The sequence below is a fragment of the Dipodomys ordii genome, unplaced genomic scaffold, assembly GCF_000151885.1.
Source record: "Dipodomys ordii isolate 6190 unplaced genomic scaffold, Dord_2.0 Scaffold117, whole genome shotgun sequence".
Taxonomy (NCBI): Eukaryota; Metazoa; Chordata; class Mammalia; order Rodentia; family Heteromyidae; genus Dipodomys; species Dipodomys ordii.
The window spans coordinates 2,388,288-2,412,255 of record NW_012267333.1 but is presented as its reverse complement, the minus strand read 5'-3'; the positions used below and the strand labels follow the sequence as shown (position 1 = coordinate 2,412,255).

The 23,968-nt window shown below is 41.8% G+C and overlaps 1 protein-coding gene across 1 annotated transcript in view; it reads right to left on the bottom strand.

Moving 5' to 3' along the window:
• Positions 1-20,206, bottom strand: part of Osbp (oxysterol binding protein) — a 42,942-nt gene extending 22,736 nt beyond the window's left edge. Inside the window, exons 1-9 of the mRNA XM_013029270.1 lie at positions 19,990-20,206; positions 15,613-15,863; positions 8,542-8,740; positions 8,207-8,309; positions 7,764-7,818; positions 7,463-7,594; positions 3,937-4,182; positions 3,562-3,682; positions 1,111-1,214 (exon numbers count right to left, since the gene is read on the bottom strand). Of these exons, the coding sequence (XP_012884724.1) occupies positions 1,111-1,214; positions 3,562-3,682; positions 3,937-4,182; positions 7,463-7,594; positions 7,764-7,818; positions 8,207-8,309; positions 8,542-8,740; positions 15,613-15,863; positions 19,990-20,185 (1,407 nt within the window). The 5' untranslated portion in view covers positions 20,186-20,206. The remainder of the gene's footprint in view (positions 1-1,110; positions 1,215-3,561; positions 3,683-3,936; positions 4,183-7,462; positions 7,595-7,763; positions 7,819-8,206; positions 8,310-8,541; positions 8,741-15,612; positions 15,864-19,989) is intronic.
• Between the last annotated feature and the right edge of the window lie 3,762 nt (positions 20,207-23,968).

Here is a 23,968-nt window from a genome sequence, read left to right as displayed (position 1 = left end):
CCATGCTGTAGAATCTTTTGTAACTTTTGTCATTTCAGGTTGGGATTAATACCACTTGCTTTATGTGTCACATGGTAGGTGGCAGGATTTGACCTGAATATATAATGGAATTCACATAATAATTTACCTTCCCATGCAATCCCTCAAAAGAGCACCCTTCCTGAACTCCTCTGCTTAAATCAAAGTACACATAGTTTCAAGGTTATATATGACAGGGCTTTCTAGACTTTATTCATTTTTTTTTTTTGCCTCCTTTCTATCCTCTGAATTCCAGACTGCTCTTGAAAGATCCAGCTTAATTCCTCCATCTAGTATGAAGCTCTTCCTGACTGCTCAGAAGATAGCATTCTCTTTTTCTGAATTTACTACAACCATTGTCTTAAAGGCAATCTTAACAGTTACAAGTCTTAGAGTGAGAATGAGCAAAAATGCCCCAATGAAAGCATTCTTGTACATGCTAATGGAATTCTTTTAAAAAAACCTTAGTACTTCCCTTATTCTAGTTTATTTTGTCACATACTTTAACCCTGGTACCTAGTGCACCATCTGGCAATAGATGTTTCATGAACAAGGAAGGATTAAGAGTGGAAGTCATGCCAAGGGTGAAAGTAGGCTCAAGCAGAATGCCATGTTCATTAATTTAGTTAATTAGCTAAATAATTAAAAACATTTTTTTTCCTGGTACCAAGGCTTGAACTCATTCTTCTACTTGCTCAGCTTTCTTGTTCATGCTGGTGCTCTACCACTGAACTTTGCCTCCAGCCCTACTTTTTGCTGGTTAATTGGAGAAGTTTTCAGTTTGGGTTGGTTTCAAATCATGACCTGCTAGACCCCAGCTTCCTGAGTAGCTACAATTACAGGTGCCCAGCTAAGTGCTGTTTATTAAGTCTTTATTCTTTGTACTGCCTAATATAGTCCTAGTTGTCACTGATGAATGTTAATTTTGGCCACTTTTAAGTAATTATTTGTGATACAAAAGCTTGGAGACGTGACGGTAGGGCTATAAGTGAAGCAGCAGCAACATTCCGAGGCCAGTTCCTCTGTCTTAAAAGCAGACATTATATGAAGAAGTGTTCTGAATTTCAGAAGCACGTGGGTAACTTTGCTCACCTGATCTATCCACAACTTGCCCACGATAATGTTATGCACTGTTGTGGTCACTTTTTTCCAAGTGTAGTGGTGCCCAGTTGCATGGAAAATACAGTGGATGGTACCTAAACACCGAGAGGTATACAAATTAGGCCATACCAGAAAAACAGAGCTATACAGACTAAAATTAAGAATGGAAAAAAAAATGTACATATCTTTCTTAAATGTTGGAAGCATTGAATTTTTTTCTTCTCTTGATTTTTTTTTGGCAGTTATGAGTTTTGAACTCAGGGTCTGGGCACTGTTCCTGAGCTTTTTTTGCTCAAGGCTAGTGCTCTACCACTTGAGCCGCAGAGCCTCTCCTGGCCTATTCTGTTTACATGGTACTGAGGAATGGAACCCAGGGCTTTATGCATACTAGGCAAACACTTTACCACAGAGCCACATTCCCAGCCCCTCTTGATTTTTAAATGTATTAATAACATATAGCTGAATAATGATAAACACTAACAGCTGATATCTCTTAGCTAGGGAACTAGATCTCCCAAAACCAATTGCAAAATATATGCATAGGAACAAGTCAAACATGTCCTAATGAGAAAAAAAGTGAAACTCCATTATAAAAAGGGCACATGGTTAATCATTATGGTGGCCAGGACTTGCTATTAATAACTAACTAGCTGTGTGACCTTAAAGAAATCACTTATCCACAGCCTTTAGTAGTTAAAATAGAGGCGTGGACAAACCAAAGCTTTGGAATTATAGCTGGATTCAGTCCTGGCACTATCACTTGTTAATATATTGTATATTAAGGAATTTTATCCAGTCTTTGTTCATATCTTCCACAAGAGAACCTTTAAACCCCTATCATTCTCAAGGAATAGGAAGCATCTGTTATCCAGTAGGCCTGATACTCTGTATTGGTAAGATTGATAAGATGACTCCAGGCAAGCCTCTGATAGCTACACCAATGAGGAAACTCAGGTAGAAGGCAGTCCAGGCCAAAAACATCAACCATGTGATAAGAAAGTCAGGGCTAGGAGTCATTTGGTATCAGCCCAACTCCCTAACTTCCAAAAGGAAGACTGGATATTGAATTTAATCATATGGAAAATAATTCGGTCAATGAACCCCCAATAAAAGCCCTGGAAACCAAACTAGTGGACATGTCAGCATGAAGAGAGGGTGATGTGCCCTGCTCGTAGGGAGAAGATAAGTAAGCTCTGTGAACAGGACCCTCCCAGACAACACCGTATGGCTCTCTTCATTTAAGTAACTTTGATTTGGTAAAACCGTAAGTATAGCACTTCCCAGAGTCCTATGAGTCATTCTAATAAGTTATCAAATATGAAGGAGTTGTGTGAGCTCCCAAACTAGTTGGTCCAAAGCATGAGTGGCCTAGGTAATCCCAAATTTGTGGTCTGTATCTGAAGCAAGGACAGTTTTGTTGGAGACTGTGTGCTTCATGTATACAGTGTGCAGAAACTCTGGTTGTTAGCATCAGAATTGCATTACAGTATTCAACCCTATTTTAAATTCCCAAGGCCTTGGTTTTATTTTCTGTAGACTTGGGTAATGTTGATTTGCCCAGTAAAATGCTCCAAATATAATATGTGCCCATTGATATAGGTTCCTGATCCAATGATTTGATGTCAAATCATTACCAAACCCAAATCAGTACTTTGACCATAGGTAACTGAGGATTCAAAATAATGTATGTACATGTCTATATTTACAAATAAATAGTAGGTAATCTGATCAACTGTATTTTTTTTTTTAATTTTGTCAGTTGTAGGGCTTGAACTCTGGGCCTGGACGCTGTCCCTCAGCTCTTCAGCTCAAGGCTGGTGCTCTACCAGTTGAGCCACAGTGCCACTTGATCAACTGTATTAACAAAATAACTAAGTTTCCTCTGTAAGCACTAGTGAAAAGAACACAGACTTGCTGTGGATTAGGAGAGTGAGTCTTTACTTTCTTGTAGAAAAGATTCAAATAACTCTGGTAGATTGGCTGGTGACAACAATGATGGCAATAACATTAGTGATAAATGCAACTCTGCCATAAACCAGGCTCTGTGCTACATTTTCCTCACTCATTATCTCAGTTAATCATCACAAACACCTTCAAAATATTTGCCTAAATACATCGTTAATCTCTTATCAATAGCTCTTCCTCTACCCCCACCTCTCAGATCTATGAGCTCAGTATTATTCTGACACCAAAGCCAGACAACTGCAAGAAAAGACATTTGAAGAAAATAAAACCACAGGATCAATATTCCTTATGAAAAATTACACATGAATCCCCAACAAAGCGTTAGGAAACAAAACTGATAGCTGAGAAATTCAACCACCTCCCCAAAGCTGGATAGCGAGGTGTAAGGTTTAGTGCCCCAATCAGAACTGATCCAGCAACTTCCTCTACCATGACAGAAAACCTCTCACTCCTCCCTCCTAGGGATGGTGGTCTTACCGAGGGGCATAATGGAGAGATATTTGCCCCGAAACTTGCTGGTGATTTTGATTTCCTGACGTAATGTCCAGCCATTTCTGGATTCCGCATGGTGCGCAGCAGCAGGGGGGTGATGACTCACCTGGAAGGCATCAGGTCTAAAGTGAGCAGGCAGAAAGGACAGGGAAAAGACATTCCCTATTAACTAGTGATAAACACCCAACGTTTCCTTTGACATTATACCGGCAATCGGAGGTAAATAGCAGGGCCTGCAGAATAGACTCTCAGATAGGGATGACAGGACTGACATATCCTTCAATTCCCTCTGGAGGATCAACCAAAACCTCATTCCTGTCCTCAGAAAGGAAACGTGTTATGGTGGTGGTGCTCTGGTACCTGCTCACAAAGGGATCGGTACCCATTCTCCTCTAGCCGGTCCAGCTCAAAGGTCTCCCCGAGGAGTGGGTTGAATGGCTTGCTGGTTCGGAAGACAGTAGTAGAGTAGGAGGACACGGTGAAAGCCGCAACATAGCAGAGCTGCTCCAGAGAGTTCTCACATTTTGCGGCTCGGTCTAACAACTCATGGTATTCCAGGTCTTCAGTAAGGCGCTGAAGCATGGACAAGGGCTCATTAAAGTTCACCTGTAAGGGAAAGAAGAGCTGTCAAACATTTTTCCAGACATTTATATCAGACAGTTCACGTACTCTGCAGGTAGAGAAACAGCTACTGAGAGCTGAGTTGATAAAAACAAATCACTGGCCTCTCTCAGAGGCTAAATAAGGAAACAAATGAATGAGTATTTAAATGGAAGGAAGCAGCAACTCGTTATACAGCTTAGTGGAGAGCTGAGCAGCCACAAGAAAACCCAGAAATGAAGAACAGCAGGAGGCCATAGGGAAGAAAAAAGAAATGCAGAAGCACTGCCACAGCCAGAGGCTGAGGAGATCTGGACAAAACTCAAATCATGTGAAAGAGGAAGACAGTCCACTGAAAACTAGATCCACTCAGATGCTGCCAGAAAACTGCCCAAGGGGAGAAATACTCTTCCTCCCAGCTCTGATCTCCTACCAGTGTCTTGTACTAATGGAGCCCAGCCAGACTCCAACAGACACACAAACCTGAAAAACAGCCCAGAGAGCTCAGCTTTCCAGTGATGCAGGAAGGACAAAGCCAGGGAAGGGTGAGTACTTGATTTGCAGATGAAAAGTATAGGACTGTACAATTCTTTTTTTCTTTTTTGTCGGTCGTAGGGCTTGAACTCTGGGCCTGGGCGCTGTCCCTCAGTTCTTCAGCTCAAGGCTAGCACTCTACCACTTGAGCCACAGTGCCACTTCCTGTTTTTTGGTGGTTTATTGGAGGTAAGAGTTTCATGGACTTTCCTGCCCAGGCTGGCTTTGAACTGCAATCCTCAGATCTCAGCCTCCTGAGTAGCTAGGATTACAGGCGTGAGCCACCAGCGCCCGGCTAGAACTGTACAATCTTAATGGCAGTATCATTAAGGAAGTAAGGCAGGATGGAAAGGTCCCTAGGCCCAGAAGACCCATGTCTAATTGGAAACTGCATTTCCCAAGACTGTGAAGACCTGCTCACCTACCTGCCCACTACTTCCTTGAAGGCATCTAATACTCCAGGCAAGTGGGTCTAATGCACAGCCTTTTCTTGTCAGTAGTTTAACACACACACACACACACACACACACACACACACACACACACACTCCTTTGCTGTACTGAAGGCCCTGAACACAATAAGCAAACACTGTACTACTGAGCTATAATCCCAACCCAAGTCAAACATTAAAAAAAAAAACCCACAAATCCCACATACCTTAATTGTTTTCCATGAGCAATAAGATACAAATCCTATCCATGAGGAATGAAGTCTATGAAGAGGCAGAAATCATATACTGGTCCTTATGCCCCAAGAAGATAGGGAAAATGTTTTTGTACTTCTGCCTGTCAAATAATGGCTATTGACAGAACCTTATGGGGAAGGGATACCCCTTCCCCATTTTCCTTCAGCTAGCTATGCCCGTATATAAATTCTAGCCACAGAGATTTAAGAGATTAATGGATTATGCAATTTCCAGGAAGCAGCCTTAAAAGACAGCCTGCTCGGCTTCTTTCTCCATCTTGCAGCTGACTGCAATGTGACCTTGATGGCTCACACTGCAGCAATCAGGGTGCACCTAAGAATGGAGGCCACCTAGCAGCAGAGTGACAGGGCAGAAGGAAGCCTGAGCCTGACTCTGTGGAGTAGTATCTTTGGACAACTGACTTCCGGAGTTTAACAGAAGAATGAGTTAAGTCAGGATCTGTGTAAGGCCAGGCTTCACCAGCTTTTCTGCAAAGGGCTTTCAGAGCGCGTGGTCTGTCACACCACACAACACTTGTTGCAACATGGCAGCAGCCACAAACAAGATCTAAATGAGGGCGCTAGGAAGGTGGCTCAGTGGTAGAGTGCTTGCCTTGCATGCATGAGGCCCTGGGTTTGATTCTTCAGCACCACATAAACAGAAAAAGCTGGAAGTGGTGCTGTGGCTCAAGTGGTAGAGCACTAGCCCTGAGCTGAAGAGCTGAGGGACAGCACTCAGGCCAAGAGTTCAAGCCCAATGACCCACAAAAACCAAGACTCCAGATCTCAAAGCCCTCCTACAACTTAGCCCCATAACTGACAAAACAAAAAATCTAAATGAATGAGTATTGTGTTCCAATAAAACTTTATGGACTTTAATCTCATGAAGTATCTTACTCGCTTTCCTCCATTTCAACCATTTAAAAGAAAACATCCTTGGCTTGTGGACTGCATAGTCTGCTGCCAGATTTGGCTCAAGGGCTTTAGTTTGCTACTTTGGTCCAAAGCAATATATTTTAGACTTATAAGTTGAACCTGTATCCACTGGTACCTTGGGCAAAGAGGAGACACCTAATTTACACTTGTAGAATGAATAAGCAAATTAAATACACTGTGCAGTCTAACATGATAGAGCACAAAGGAGAAATAACTCATCCTGTATTGGACAGGTTTACTGGAAAGCAACATTGTACATGAATTCAGAAGAAAAGGGTTTTAGCCACAGCAAAAGAAGTCATAAGGACTGACAGGAAACAGACAGAAGGAAAAAGGGGAGGAAAAAAAAGAGGGAAGGAGGGAGGGAGGGAAGGAGGGAAGAAGGTAAACAGAAAGCAGGCAGGAAAGAAGGAAGGGATTCAAGCAGAAAGAGCAGAGTATGTAAATGCTCTTAAGGAAAAGACAAGATATCTCTGAGTACCTGACAACAGTCCTACTGAGCAGAACACTGGATATATATGGCATGTGGAAGAAGTACCATACCAAACCCACAAAGGAATCTGGACTATGTTCAAAGCAACAAGGATCCAGCAAAGGGATGACTTAAATTGAGGAATGACATGACCACACCTCTAATTTTAAATAGGTCATTCTGGCAGCAGTGTGGACAGAATGAAGAAAACAGGACTGGAAGCAAAGAGATCAGCCTAAACTCCATCTTCATTCACAATGGAGACAGTCCTTATCTTCCTGGTTGGAATGCACTGTTTTTGCTTCTCTGTTCTCTAAACATTTGTATGTATAGCACTTCCCACAACACTAATACTAAAATAGTGTTGGCTGTCTGTGTTCATGGCTCTTTTAAATTGTATGCTTCTTGAAAATGGGACAATGATGTATTTATTTGGCATGCCTCAGCCCTTGCTGAGCCCTTGCTCATAAATGTTACTGAACATACGCATCTGATTCCACGTGATATGGAAGTAATACTGAATCCACAGCCAAAACTAAACCAGCTTGTTTAAGAGTTTATGACTATAAAAATAATTAAAGACCATGATCAAAACTGCCACTTAAGTGGGCCAGGCTCTCACAATGGTACTCTTCTCACAGAGGCTGAGAGGATCTCACCGGCATGGGGATCTTGGAGAGTTCTTTTCCGATGCAATTCTTCATGATGCTCCATAAGTTGAGACTATAGTTCGGCTTATATGGTATTCTTGTTCTCTTTTCCTTTTTGGTCTCCTCCAGCTGATGCTTGTACTGAGAGCAAACACAAAGCTATTCAATCAGCCACAAAGAACAGAAAATCCACTATTTGCCACCTTCCCTTCCCCCATGCTAAAAATGCTGTTTGTCTTAGCATTTCACAAACAAACCTTGGGAATCCCACCCAATGCCCAGATTTCTATAACTTCCACAGAATAGATACCTGTTCATCAAGGCTGATGTCACTACTGGCCCCGCTGATGTTGCTGCCAGTACGTCTGTGTGGATGGGAAGCACAAGAGAATTAGAACAAAGGCCAAAATTACAGTTTTGCCGTCAATGGTTATTTACAAGGCAGAATATCAAAGCATATTTTTTTCTCTTTCTCTTTTTGGTCTGTCCTGGGTCTTCAACTCAGAGCCTGGCACTGTGACTGAGCTCTTTGCTCAAGACTAGCACTTTACCTCTACTTCTAGCTTTTTGGTGGCTAAATGGGGGTACAAATCTCATAGACTTTGCTACCCCGGCTGGTTTAGAATGACAATCCTCAGATCTTGGCCTCCTGAGTAGCTAGGATTACAGGCGTGAGCCATAGGTACCCAGCTAGTTTCTAAACTTTTGATGATCTGTGATGTTCATTTCCTTCAACAGACTAGGACAACTTACTTGTGGCCCAAATTTTCAGGCATGGTGATGATCTCAGGTGCATCAAAAAATTCATTCTCATCATCTTCATCACTCATGTCCCCCTTACCAGAGCAGCACTGATCTACAACAAGAAAAATGGTTTTTGTTTTCTCTGGTTATATTTACCAAATGCCTGGTACAGATGGTTCTTTTAAATACTAATCACAAGGTACCAAATGGTAAAGCAGTGGTAAACCGGAAGAAATAAATGGTTCAAACTGCACTTTACATTAGTCATTAGTTGTGGAGAATTTGGAGTTCTAGCAACTAGCTGGTTACTATCAGAATGAGCTATGCAAGAATCCATCTCTTACCTTTCACAGATCCAGCACTGCCAGGAGTGTTTGCTGGCAGCACTGTGGCTCCCCGAAAGGCCCTCTCCAGGTGATTGTGCTGCTTTGCCAGCTGCTCCAGGGTCTCTTCCAATCGGATACGCTGGTCTCTTTCATACTGCAATGACTTCTGCCACTTTTTGCTATGGGTCTGGGCTAACATGAGAAAATCCCTGCAGGCCTATAGAGACAAAGTGTTAACTGTATCACTCCAACTAGGCAGAGATTCCCCTCTGGCCTCCATAAGCTCATTAAGTAACTTTATTCTAGAAAGTTCTGTGGGCACATGACAGTGAAGACTTTTCCTATTACTCCACAAAATCAGGGAAAAGTCACTTTGTGCTGCAATCAAGGTCAAACAGAGTAAACATAGTTGTCAGAGTTCTCATATATTTTCCTGGTCATGAGGACCAAACAAATGCCAAGTGAGCAGTAAACCCAGGCAAGGTACTTGTGGTACAATCACAAAGGGCAGGTATCTGAACACCAGAAGTGATCTGACTGAGACAAAAATGAGAAAAAGTACAGGATAACTGCTTTCGATAAACTCTTGACTAAGCTCAAAGCCGAGGAATTTAGACAGCAAGAGTAGAGAATCTGCACTGAATTAGATTCAGGAAAACATTTTTCTTTTATTTTGATCACTAAGAAAAACATCTGACCTTAAAAATTTGAAGCTTACTTGAGGGACCAGAGAAAGGATCTGGAGACAAAACACAAATCTTATCATCTCAATCACAATCCCTTTTCTAGCTCTTCCCTAAGATTAGAACCAAGTTCTGCTTACTGGTTATGAATACACAGAGCTCTTCCTGGTATGCACACCACCTGCCCTGTATCCCCCCTCTCCAGGCAGATATACTGGACCCCGACCCTGCAATGAAGGCATTGGCAGAGAAGCTTACTGTTTTGGGGACACACAGATTTTTTTTTTTTGGGTCGGTCGTGGGGCCTGAACTCTGGGCCTGGGTAATGTCCCTCAGCTCTTCAGCTCAAGGCGAGCGCTCTACCACTTGAGCTACAGCGTCCGGTTTTCTGGTGGTTTATTGGAGATAGGACTCTCACGGTCTCTCCTGCCTGGGCTGGCTTTGAACCGCGATCCTCAGATCTCAGCCTCCTGAGTAGCTAGGATTACAGGCGTGAGCCACCAGTGCCCCACTGTTTTATTTTTTTTGTTTTGGGTCCGTTCGTGGGGCCTGAACTCTGGGCCTGGGCGCTGTCCCTCAGCTCTTCAGCTCAAGGCTAGCGCTCTACCACTTGAGCCATAGCACCACTTCTGGCTTTTTTCTTTTTGCTTATGTGGTGCTGAGGAATCCAACCCAGGGCCTCATGCATGCAAGGCAAGCGCTCTGCCACTGAGCCACCTTCCCAGCCCCACACAGATTTCTTAAAGGACTACTACTTCAGCATATGCTCCTCACTCGGCCTATAGCGCACGTACCTATCCACTTTCTCTAAGAAAAATCTACAGTTAATATTTCTTCTGTGACACTTGCCCTTAGTCTTAAAAGCAGCAGTCTCTTTTCTATTTTAGTTTGCACTTAGCACACTTCAGTTTGTGACTGTCTGTCCAGATGGATCATGAGCAACATTACAGCCACATTTTATATAGCTTATTCAGATCTCTACCTCCTAACACATAATAGATCTTGATAAAGTTTACAAAATAAATACATGAAAGGAAGTGACATAAGATTGAGTCAATTTCCCATTATAGAGAAACTAAAAGGTACACAGAATGCCTACTACCATGGTGCCAACAACTGCCCACAGGTCAATGGCTAACCCAGGAATTCTAACATGTCACTCACTGAGGTTTAGACTCAATGGCTGAGAGTAATCTCAAAAGCAATGAGCTCCAAACTGAATGGACTATGTTGTCTTGATGCCTCTGCCTCTTCTATTGATTCTCCCTATGCTAAAACCAGCTCCCGGGATCTCCCAGCTGCCCAATCTAGTCATCTAAGGGGTGTCCTTTTGGTTTTGTTTCCTTCCTCATATTCAATGACCAAGATCTACGGATTACTACTACTACTATTATTATTATTTTAGTTGGTTGTGGGGCCTGAACTCTAGGCCTGGACTCTGTCCCTCAGCTCTTCAGTTCAAGGCTAGCACTCTACCACTTAAGCCACAATGCCACTTTTGGCTTTTTCTGCTTATGTGATGCTGAGGAATCGAACCCAGGGAACTATTATTGTTTTAAACTTGTACATTTCTTTCTGTTCTCCATTCCACAGGCAGTATAGAGCACATATCCACATTAAGAACTGAGCCACTGGGGCTCCACTCCATTCTCACCTTCATAATCTATATACAAAGCTTACATTAGGAACTACTGTCAAGAGTAGCTGCTTTCCATGTAAAGCAATTAGAATCACTTAGGGCTAAGAGTAAGCATTCAATTAGCTGCTACAATTATGCCTGCATCAAAACCAGTCTCATCTGCAAGCCCAGGCAGCAGCATCTGCACTCCTTCCTTCCTCTGCCTCACCTCAATCCACTTCCTTGTTCTACTTCCCAGACTGTGGAAGAGGGGGGCGGAGAATGTTGTCCACATACATACCACATCACCACTCCACAAACTCGTCTCTCTCTCATTTCCTTTAACAATATTGATTGTAATTAAATTTTAGACAATTATATGCCAGGTGCTCTGCTGAGTAATTCACATCAATTATCTAATAAAAACCTTTCAACAATACTGTGAAACGTCTACTAGTATAAAAGTCATTTACAGATAACAAACTGGGTCACATAACCCAGGCTGCCCTGGGTTATGCAGAAGATGAAGGAGGCAGTTGGGATCTAGGCCCGGACCTCTATGTTGTATTTTTTCATGGAAGCCTTTCATTGTTCCTTCAGAATTTACTTGAAGTATTATCTTCTCTAGCCCTTGTAGTCTGATTTAAATACTTCCAATGTGCTATGCTATAGCAGCCAGTGCCCACGCTATTACGGTCCTTAAGAGTATACCAGCAAGATCCATTCAAAACTGGTCCTTCATCAGATATTAAATTCTGTGAGGCCAGGGACCACAACTGCCCTCGGGGACTTCACTTGGCAGAGAGTAGAACTCCTAGGTACTCATTTAGCCAGTAAATATACTTACGGCATCCATTTATTCAATCTGGTAGAGAGAAAAGCTATCTCATAAGCAATCACAAAATTGAGTGATATGTATTCTTTCATAAAACTTTGCCAATTTATACAGGACTCTAGGCATTTACACACAATGAGACCAAAGGAAGAAACCCTTAGGAGAGGACTACAAAGGCATAACACCTATATGTAGCTGATTATATAAAATAATATTTATCCGAATGAACTGCAAGAAATGGAAACAAGAGGTTTTTTTCTTTGTTACTGTTTTCGTTTCTTTCCATCTTGTTTATCTGTCTTTGAGAGGATGAGGAGCACAGAAATAGAGGAAGAAAGGGTGAACAAATGCAGCAGTAGTATTCACTAGACATATTGAACTATACAACTTGTGGATGGGGATGGGAAGGAATGATTGTCCAAAAAGAAACATGTGCTTTACCCAACTTATGTAACTGTAGCCCAATTGTAAGTCACCTTTATAATAACAATGATTAAAAAAAAAAAAAAAAGAGCCAGGCACTGGTGGCTCATGCCTATAATCCTAGCTACTCCAGAGGCTGAGATCTGAGGATCACAGTTCAAAGCCAGCCCAGGCAGGAATGTCCATGAGATTCGTATCTCCAATTGACCACCAGAAAACTGAAAGTGGTGCTGTGGCTCAAGTGGTAGAGTGTTCACCTTGAGCTGAAGAGCTCAGGGACATCGTCTAGGTCCAGAGTTCAAGCCCTATGACCGACCAAAATGAAAGAAGAAGAAGAAAAAAAGAATTCCAGGACAGCGCCCAGGCCTTGAGTTCAAGCCCCAAGACCAACACAAAACATATTGTATATATCTGTAATAAAATGCTTTGAGAACTTAATAAAAAAAACTTTGCCCATTTAGAGCTGTGATGCATGAGCAGGCTATTTCTCTCTCTCTCTCTATCACCAGTCTCATTAAATTACCCCACTAGCCTCAAACTCAAAGTCCTCTTGCTCAGCTTACCAAGTGCTAATATTACAGGTGTGGGCCCCTAACCACAGCAGACTTAGTTTTTATTCATACCATACTTAAGGCTTAAGGGAGAACAGAGGAAGAAAACAGGAAAACAGAGCTTATCTCTGTTATGGTGTGTGTGTGCGCGTGTGTGTGTGCGTGTGTGTGTGTGTGTGTGTGTGTGTGTATTTTCATTTTTTAGTGCTGAGAAATGAACCTGGGATTATGTGCATGCTAGGCAAGGAATCTACCACTGAGCAACACCCCCAGCCCCAGAATACATCTCTGGCTTCCAAGGGATCATTCTCTTTAACACAAACTCTAAAACTTAGGACACATAAAACTTAGGGAAGAATTTCCTCAAGGAACAAAGATGAGTACATTTTCAAGAGATAGGGCCCAAATAGTTTCAGTTTTATGAATCTGATATTTTCTTTAGAAAAAATTTCATATTATAATAGGAAATAAAAGCTGTTATGGAATGAGGTGTTCACCTACCATTTATTACAAAGTAGCCTTCACTCTCAGTAGACCATTGTGTCCTTACCATTCTATTTGAAAAGTATACAGTAAGATTGTTCTATTTAAAATATTTATTATTTGGGTTGGAGGTGTAGCTCAGCTTGTAGAACGCCAGCCAATGAACAAAAGCAAGCATCAGATACCCAGTTCAAGTCCCAGGAAAGAAAAGAAAAAAAAAAAAAAGAAAATAACCAAAAATGTATTAGGATTTTTTTTTGGTATTAGGATTTCTGAAGTTATGAGGTTTTCTTAATCACAAGGGGAACAGAAAAGAAAGCAGTTAGTACAAAGTTCAACAATTTGGAGAAAAAAAACAGCTGACTAAGCCCTGAAAAGTATAGGCATCAGAACTGACTAGGGCTGGGTGCTGGATGCTCACACCTGTAATCCTACCTACTCAGAAGGCTGAGATCTGAGGATTGAGGTTCAAAGCCAGCCAAGGCAGGTAAGTGTGTTAGATTGTTTCTTTCTTTCTTTTTTTTTTTTTGGGGGGGGAGGTGTGGGGCTTGAACTTTGGGCCTGAACACTGTCCCTCAGCTCTTCAGCTCAAGGCCAGCACTCTACCACTTAAGCTTACTGCACCACTTCTGGTTTCTGATGGTTAATTGGAGGTAAGAATCTCAGACTTTTCCTGCCCAGGCTGGCTTTGAACCATGATCCTCAGATCTCAGCCTCCTGAGTAGCTAGGATTACAGGCATGAGCCACTGGAATCTAGCTTATGAGATTCTTTTTTTTTTGGGTCCGGTCGTGGGGCCTGAACTCTAGGCCTGGGTGCTGTCCCTCAGCTCTTCAGCTCAAGGCTAGCGCTCTACCACTTGAGCCACAGCACCACTCCCGGCTTTTTTTTCCTGCTTATGTGGTGCTGAGGAATCGAACCCAGGGCCTCATGCATGCAAGGCAAGCGCTGTACCACTGAGCCACCTTCCCAGCCCTAGCTTATGAGATTCTTAACTCCAATGAACAACCAGAAAACTGGAAGCTGAGCTGTGGCTCAAAGTGGTAGAGTGCTAGGCCTTGAGCAAAAGAATTCAGGGATAACACTTAGGCCCTGAGTTCAAGCTCCACAACTAACAAAAAAGAAAAGAACAAAGTGTTCAGCATGTCAGAATGTGGTATTGAAATGAAGGTATCACAACTCCAAGCAAGTAACAAAAGGGCAGAGTAAGAAAATTCTAAATCTTGGTCACAGGAAAAGTTCTTTGATCTTTTAGAGCCATGTAAAGTAAACTAGCTCTAAGCAAACATCTTACTGTCTTTCCTTAAGCAAGGGAAAATCTGGCACTAGTGAGGTAATTTCATCCCACTTAATTAGGCAAAGAGGCCTGAAAACTTTTTCTCACAGGATACTCTTCTTACTTATGAAATGTCTTTGAGTGTTTTTATAAGAAGGGAGCTACATTAACCTGCCTAGTGAGAATAAATTACCAGTAGAAGTAAAAACAGCATTGTTAAAACCATGTATTCATTTCATACCGTCAATATATCAGTAATACCAGCAATGCTTTATGTTTACCTGGAGTCTGGCACCCAAGCAGCTAAAATATACTGGAAACAAATGACAGCCACCCAAGATAGCAATCGTGAAGAGGCAGAAATACTGTTTTTTGGTTTTTTTTTTTGGTTCTTGGGGTTTAACTCTGGGCCTGGGCGCTGTCCCTCAGCTCTTCAGCTCAAGGCGAGCGCTCTACCACTTGAGCTACAGCGCCACTTCCGGTTTTCTGGTGGTTTATTGGAAATAGGAGTCTCACGGTCTCTCCTGCCCGGACTGGCTTTGAACCTCGATCCTCAGATCTCAGCCTCCTAAGTAGCTAGGATTACAGGCGTGAGCCACCAGCGCCCGGCTAAGAGGCAGAAATACTGTTGCTCCTTCTTTTTAAAGGAAAGGTGTCCAAAGTTGAGTATTTTGTCTTAGTAACGTAAATGCTTATGAGATTAAGGACTAATGATGGGACTAACTAGTTCTGTGTTATTGCTAGTTCTTAATCCTTCAGTTACTATCTTGCATGCCAGAATCTATTAGCCAAGTAGGAGGAGGACCCCAACATGAAGCTAAAGAACATGACACTGAAAAGGACCTACAGTGATCTTTTGCTGAAAGATTAAACTAGGTAAAAGTAAGCAAATGAAGAAGACATCCTAAAGAGGTTGATGGACTCAACAATTATGATCAGCAGATACCCTGCTGGTGAGAAGCAGGGCTGGACCCCTGGACTCCTAACAAACTTCCAGGCTATAAACAATGTCCTCCTGATCAATTGAGCAGAGCACTAAAGTCATTCCATCTTCACAAGCCTTTTCTATTTCATGAAACAAACAATGTAACTTAAAGCCCTTGAGCACTGAAGCAGGACCTAATGTTCTGGGCTTTATCAATTACAATCCAGCTTTGGGGTAAGAATTATGTTTCACAGAGGGAAAGAATCAAAAAGAACAGAGACACCATCTGCACTCACATTGATCATGGCATTGGATGTTATCCTAAAGAGTGTGGCTCTTTCGTTGACCTGTTTGATCTTTTCATTGCTCTCAGCAGGCAACTTCAGGGATTCCAGCTCACTGAGGGAACGCTGCAGGGCTGTGCCATGCTTAGCTATCAAGTCATTGCATGTGCTCAGGTCTTCTACTTTGCTGGAGAGGGTTCGGAGGGTATTCTGCAGCTCGGTCTTGTCAGTTTGTGAGACAGACTCTTCATCTCCTGATTCATCTGCAGGAATACAAAGGGTAAGTTATAGGACGACTCCAGGGCCAGGACTCAAGAGTTGGAACCCTACCTACTCTGTCCACAAGCCAACTGACACTGTTCTTGCTGGGCCTTTTGAGTGACTGCAGGCCTGTCATGACCACACAATTTCCCTGCAATGTGGTACATTGACTACCTGCACCAGAAATATCTGGAGTGCTTCTTAAAGGTGCAAAGTTGCTGGTTCTACTCCCAGAGACATTGATTGGTTCAGCTGGTATGAGACAGGGCCTGGGAATCTGTATTTCTAATAAGCTGCTCAGGTATTCCAAAAGTTGAAGTTTGAGAACTACTGGCTTGGTAGGTATGATGAAGAATGGCTCTTGGAATTAGGAACTGTATTATTGAGACTTTAAACGTTACCTTGAGAGTTCCAGATAGTTCAGATAATTATTATGACAATCTACCATTCTCGCCGGGCGCTGGTGGCTCACGCCTGTAATCCTAGCTACTCAGGAGGCTGAGATCTAAGGATCGTGGTTCAAAGCCACCCCGGGCAGGAGAGACCGTGAGACTCCTATCTCCAATAAACCACCAGAAAACCAGAAGTGGTGCTGTAGCTCAAGTGGTAGAGCACTCGCCTTGAGCTGAAGAGCTGAGGGACAGCGCCCAGGCCCAGAGTTCAAGCCCCACGACCAACAAAAAAAAAAAAAAAAGAAAATCTACCATTCTCTGTCTGGTGATAAGTGAGCCCTCTGAAAAATGGGTTGTGAATCAGAATCTACTTCTGTGACCAAGTCCATGTCATTAAAAGTTTAATCTATTTATTTTTATAAGTTTTTTAACTTATTTTTTTTTTTGTCGGTCGTGGGGCTTGACCCCTGGGCCTGAGCGCTTTTCTCAGCTCTTCAGCTCAAGGCTAGCGCTCTACCACTTGAGCCACAGCGCCACTTCTGGCTTTTTTCTTTATGCTTATGTGGTGCTGAGGAATCGAACCCAGGGCCTCATGCATGTGAGGCAAGCACTCTACCATTGAGCCAACTTCCCAGCCCCTATTTTTATAAGTTTTTTATTGTGAAAATACTGTACAGAGAGGTTACAGTTACATGAACAAAGTAATGAGTACATGTCTTTTTTTTTGGGGGGGGTCCAGTCGTGGGGCCTGAACTCTGGGCCTGGGCGCTGTCCCTCAGCTCTTCAGCTCAAGGCTAGCACTCTACCACTTGAGCCACAGCACCACTTCCAGCTTTTTTCTTTTTGCTTATGAGGTGCTGAGCCTCATGCATGCAAGGCAAGCACTCTACCACTGAGCCACCTTCCCAGCCCCAATGAATACATGTCTTTTCAAGCATTGTTGCCTTCTCCTTTGTTTTTTTCCTACCATCCCTTCCCTCCCAACTCCACAACTGTACTCCCCCCCACCTAAATTGTAAAGTTCGTTTTTCAACATAGTGTCTTGTACATCTCATTGTTACAATGGGTCAAACTGTATCCCTATCTAAACATTTTGTTTTTTCCCTTCCCCTCCCTCAATTATACTGACCTCAAATACAGTGAAAACAAATATGTGAGAGATAAACATACAAAGCAAAAAAAAAATCACATGGTACCTTATAAATATGTTAGAACAATAGCAAGAATGAAAAAACCACTTGTGTCCCTATCTTGGGGTTCATTTCACTTAACTTCATCTTAAAAAAATGGTCATATATAGCTTTTGACCTTTTCTGCTTGTCCCAGACATATATTAGTTATTACAGATAAGGGAAACCATGGGACCTATGTTTCTTTGGGCCTGGCTTACTTCACTTAATATAATTTTTTCCAAATCTTTCCATTTCCTAACAAATGGGGGAATGCCATTCTTCTGATGGCAGCACAGAATTCCATTGTACGTATGTGTGTGTATATGTATATAACATTTTCTTTTTTTTCTTTTTTTTGGGGGTCCATTCGTGGGGCCTGAACTCTGGGCCTGGGCAGTCCCTCAGCTCTTCAGCTCAAGACTAGTGCTCTACCACTTGAGCCACAGTGCTACTTCTGGCTTTTTTTTTTGCTTATGTAGTGCTGAGGAATCGAACCCAGGGCCTCATTCATGCAAGGAAAGCGCTCTACCACTGAGCCACCTTCCCAGTCCCTATACCACATTTTCTTGACCCATTCATCTACTGAGGGGCATCTGGGTTGGTTTCATATCTTAGCTATGGTAAATAATGCTGAATATATACAGTGGTGCTGGTAGTTTTAGTATGGTCTTGTTTGTGATCATTTGGGTAAATGCCCAAAAGTAGGACTGCTGGGTCAAAGGGGAGCTCTATGTGGAGTCTTTTGAGGAACCTCCATACTGCTTTGCAAAGTGGTTGAACAAGTTTACACTCCCACCAACAATGTAGTAGGGTTCCCTTCTGGCCACATCCCCTCCAGCATCTGTTGTTATTAGAGTTCTTGATTATAGCCATTCTAACTGGGGTGAGATGGAATCTCAATGTTGTTTTGATTTGCATTTCTTTTATGGCTAGCGAGCTTGAGCATTTCTTCATGTGTCTATTGGCCATTCTTATTTCCTCTTCAGAGAAGTAAGTTTAATCAATTTATCTTCTCAAGGACAGCTCAAGAATTTCATGATGAAGAACTCATTTGACAATAGCACCAGTATAAAAGCAATACAAAGTCTTATATAAACTACTACTCCAATAGCAAGTGGGAAGCTGTGCTGTGAGAGCTATGCTCTATCACTTTATACTCAACACTTTCTAAAAGTGCTCTATGAAGTGCTTTCCTAGCAGTGCCATGGAGCTAATACCAGCACCAAAATTAAAATAAAAGAAGTAAGAAAAGATATGCCCTATCTGTGAAAGAGAGAGACAGGATCAGGGTCAAAATATAACCTGTAACTGAAAAGTTCACAAAACAGAGAATTTTCTTTTCATTGCTTAATAGACATTAAATACAATATGGGGAATGACAAGAAGAAAAGCGACAGCAAAGTCAATCAGTGACCCTAGCCCACTCTAAAAGAAAAAAAGCTAGTATGAAGACACTATGGGCAAATCTTACCATTTTTCTTGAAGAAAAAAAATCAAAACCATTAACTGTTCTTTAGCCAGGCACTTGTGGTGCGTATCTATAATCTTAGTTACTCAAAAAGATGAAATTACAGTTGAAGGCCAGAGGGTAGAAACGTTTGCTAGATCCCATCTCTAAAATAAGAAAACAGCAGAGCTGGAGGAGTGGCTCAGCAATAGAGTGCCTGGCCAAGCAGGTGCAAGACCCTGAGTTCAAGGCCTGGCACTCTCCCACCCCCAATAATAAAAGAAACTCTTCTTTTTAGTGTAACATACAAAAATGACTTTTCACAGAAATATTGCATACATAGGGTTTTTTGTGGGGGAAGGTTCTGGTGCTTGAACTAAGGCTCTGTCCATGAGCTTCTCGGTGCTCAAGGTTGGAGCTCTACCACCTGAACCACAGCACCACTTCTAGCCTTTTCTGTGTATGTGGTACTGAGGAATCAAACCCAGGGCTTCATTCATGCTACGCAAGCACTCTACCACTAAGCCACCTTCCCAGCCCCTACATACATAGTTTTTTTTGGTGTACATTAAGAGTTCAACTTAACTAACAAATAAGCTATCAGGAGAAAAGAGAAAAGTTGGGGTAGATCTAAATTGTTAAGTTGTTTAACAACTCACTATTTGATTTAGAAACTGATTTGACACTTGATTTAGACATAAAGTAATTATGTCTCAAAATTTTAAGGTAGTTGATTGGTATTAAACAAACAAATGAAAAAAATGTTATGTATCTCCAGTGGTTTTTTTTTTCAATCTTGGCTAGATTATTTCTTTGTGGGCAGTACTATCCTATGCTTTGGAGGGAGATTAGCAGTATTGTTCATCTCTACTCTCTAGTTGACAATAACTTCTCCACTCTTCGAAAGTAAAAACTAAACATATTTCCAGACATCGCCAACTGTCCTTGGCGTATGTACACATATGCACACCTGTGCATACACAAAATTGGCCCCAGTCGAAAGCTACCACTCCAGGAGAAATACTGTATAAGAAGAATGAGTCATCTAACAGACAGATGACACAGCACAGAGAGGTCAACAGAAAGACTCCCAGGAATAGCATGCTTTGCTCCCCACCTGATTCTGCCAGCATCTTAACGGCCTTGGCCTTGGCCAGTTCCAGAGCTGTCACCCAGCGTTGCCTCTCTACTTCTGAGCTTGCCTTCAGATGGTAGGTTTGGGCGCCCCCATTGGAAATAATGAAGTTGCAAGAATCCTCGACAGTGATATTCGCAGTGGCGAGGTTGATGGTACCACGGCAGGTATGTCTCATTTCTGCCTTTGACCTGTAATAATGAGATAAAAATAAACTAAAAAGAAAGGTGATAGTTTATCCTTCATCATGTTCTACTTTTCTCTATAACTCTCAGCTCTTTGTAAATTCAGTGGGCTTGAGAATCAACAAATTCTAGATACATTTCCTAGAAGTCTCTGAATCAGGTTTTACTGCCTTATTGTTGCTCTCACCATTAGCTTTTAAAAATAGGCTTTACTAAAGTTTAAGGACATATTATTAATTCAACAATTTAAAATGTTCGGACAAATATATACAGACAGAATATTCTGACCTCAAAGGTCTCCTCATGCTCTTCTGCAGTCCATAATTACTACTTAGCAAGTTAGAAAGTACTTAATAACCTCATGCAACACAATTTTGTATGGCAATTTGATTCCTTGGGAATAGCTCCATTTTATAGACAGTAGAGCATTCCCCTCACTATAAATCACCACAAAATAAGAACTGTCACACCATGCTTAGAATCATATTTCAGAAGTGTTTAAAAAGGCAAACCACAAATGTTTAGACTATTACACATTGGCGATGGCTCAAATAGCTTGTAATAACAACATCTAGCTAGTTATCAGAGACAGTAAAGGAAAAAATCATCACAAATGGATCACCAGACATTTTAACCTTTCTGGAAAACATTCTTGCCTACTAAGGCCAACAGACTTCTTTTGGTGGGAACTCCTAAGCCATCCTATTAATAGCCAGGAAAGATTCAGCAGATCCTCACCCAGAGGACTGGGTGTAAAAATTTTCCCAATGTCTACTGACTGACAGCTCTATTAATAGACTGACTTTAACTTCACAGCGCTACTTGGTTGACAAGAAGCTACAAGAAACTTCACATAAAATGAGCTTCCAGCTACTAGCACAATTGAGTATACAGTATAAACTGTGCTAATTACTTCACCACCTGCTGGTCATCCTCAGGGACCTGTATGTTGACTGTAGTTTACTCTGTCCAACTTGGAACATAAAGAGGTCAAAGTCCTTTGCCAACTGCCACATTACAGAGCAGAACCATTTCCCTTTCAATAGAGCCAAGTGGCCAAACACACCCGGCACATCCAGAATTCCTACATGCCAGACGTGGCACACGCAACACCTTATCTCCAAAAACAAAGATTTGGTATGTTTGTAAAGGTTGTTAACTGGGCTTAGGAAGACAGATTTGGTATTTGGTTTGTCACATAAGACTGTTTTTGGTTCCCCAAATTCAAAAATGACAGCCTGGGATCAACATGGGGGTCTCAATGGACTGGGCTATGTTCCATCCCCTGCATCTGCCACACTGTAACATGAATCCCTGTGTTGTTTTTTCTCCTTTTTTTCTATTCTTACCTTCCCATTCCCAAGCTTTAGTTACATTATGAATAATGCAGGCTGAATTACAGATGCACAGCTGACAGGTCTGTCACCCTTGCCTTCTATTTGAAGGGTGGTACTTGGACCTTCTATCATATTCCTACTTATAAGCACTTTCCACTAACTAATTCCTAGGAATTTCTTCTGCCTGGGTCATCATGCACTAAAGAAGTTTCTTTTTCTTTTTTTTTTTTGGGGGGGGTCCAGTCATGGGGCCTGAACTCTGGGCCTGGGTGCCGTCCCTACCACTTGAGCCACAGCACCACTTCGGCTTTTTTCTTTTTGCTTATGTGGTGCTGAGGAATCGCACCCAGGGCCTCATGCATGCAAGGCAAGCACTCTACCACTGAGCCACCTTCTCAGCCCAAGAAGTTTCTTTTTTTGGGGGGGGTCTGGTTGTGGGGCCTGAACTCTGGGCCTGGGCACTGTCCCTCAGCTCTTCAGCTCAAGGCTAGTGCTCTACCACTTGAGCCACAGCGCCACTTCCGGCTTTTTTCTTTTTGTTTATGTGGTGCTGAGGAATTGAACCCAGGGCCTCTGGCATGCAAGGCAAGCGCTTTACCACTGAGCCGCCTTCCCAGCCCCTAAGAAGTTTCTTAAATAAGAAAGTGTACAGCAGTTTCACAAATAGCAAGATTTTAGGAGAAAGACAGGCTTGATTACAATGCTCTTGGAGTTAGGTAGATGTGTCTATGCTTATAAGTGATTAGTTCAGAAGCCAGAAAAACATGATTCTCAGAGTACAAGGAGAGTTCTTAAGGTCCTATAGCATGATGTGGTATTTTCTGGCTAGAAAGTTCTTGCCTGAAAAAGACCAGCCAAAATAGTAATTCAATCTCCTGAAGCTAGCTAGGAAAACAAATATGATAGCCTGTTATGATGTCTGAGAGCAATGATTATATGTAAGATTTTAGGTAGTGAGGTGTCTAAGGAATTGGGCATGTACAAATACATAAACAGAAGGAAGTGGCTTGCTAAATCCTATTAGGATAGTTTGTGAGGGTCTAGGAAGCACATGATCTCAGTTAAAAGGAAAATGGTATTTTGGAAATAGTCTATATACAGATTGCAGTTTCTGAAGGCATGAAAAGCAGGAGGGATGACAAATAGGCTAATTAATTCCAAGAGGGCAACAGGAACCAGAGGAAGAATAAACTGTGAATACAGTTGGAAGGCAGTACTTTACTGCAATTTTGAGGGTAGTATAGACATGATTTGATATTGTAGATCCTCTGTCGCTTGGTTGTGGATAGGACCATCCTAGTTAGCAAGGATAAGACAATGGCATGATTCCTAAAATACGGGTTAGTATGTTTTAGAAAGTCAGACAGTTACCACCACTGGCTCTTGTTACAGAGACATTAAAAGTGGGTACAACTACTTGAAAAAAACCCAGCAATACATAAGTCATTACTATCCAAAATTAATACTGGTACTGAATAAGAATCAACTAGCCTAGACAGTAGATAAATCAAAAACTGGGATGAACTGAAAACAAACAAAAGCCTCAATTTATGTACAGTTGGAGAATTAGTGCAAATAGTGATTTATGAGCTAACCTAGGATTTGAATCTGAATATTGGGGTGATAGGAAAACATAAATTTGAGTAGGGGTAAAAATTTCAAGGCAAACTAAACATCTTAGGTTTGCAACCTAATCTTAGTTAGAAAAACTGAGATTGAAATAAATTCTAAATAGAATAATGCCAATGATAAGATACAACTGTTCACAATTAATGCCACTTGAGCAATGAGGAAGGACTATCTACTGAATCTTATCTACTGAGGACAAGTAATGTTTTCATGCCAACAACCACCAACTCTCAATTTCTCCCCAAAATTCTGAAGGGTCAATACAATGGAGCTTGGAAAGGAGTTGGTCACATTAGCTCCTGCTAGCAAAGTGGCTGCCAGTGGTGGTGAGGGGGAGAAGAAATACAAAGTGAGCTACTGATAGATATCAGTGTTTGGGGTTCCAAATAGGATTGTCTTTAGAAAGAGATTTCAATTAGAAATGTCATTATTCTAAGCAAAATTTCCCTTTAAATATAATTTTAGTATAAAACACACATTGTAGTCATGATCTATACTTACTTGGGATAGATAAGTAATCATTTCTTTCCCTGAGAGGATGTGAAGGAAGTAGTTTGGAATCCTGGCTCCTCCATGCTAAGTCTCAGTTTCCACATCAGGAAGATGGGACTCTCTCTTAACTACCAACGCTGTGGCTAGGAGCCAAATACTCAATGTGAAATCTCCAGCCCTTGGGAAATGATTATGTCCTATCCCTGGATCACCCATTTTAGCACCTCTATCTAGAATAATATAAGCCCCAAACCGTGTTATGATAAAACCAGGTTGTGAGTCACTTTAAGTGTATATTAGCCATTCCAAAACAAACAC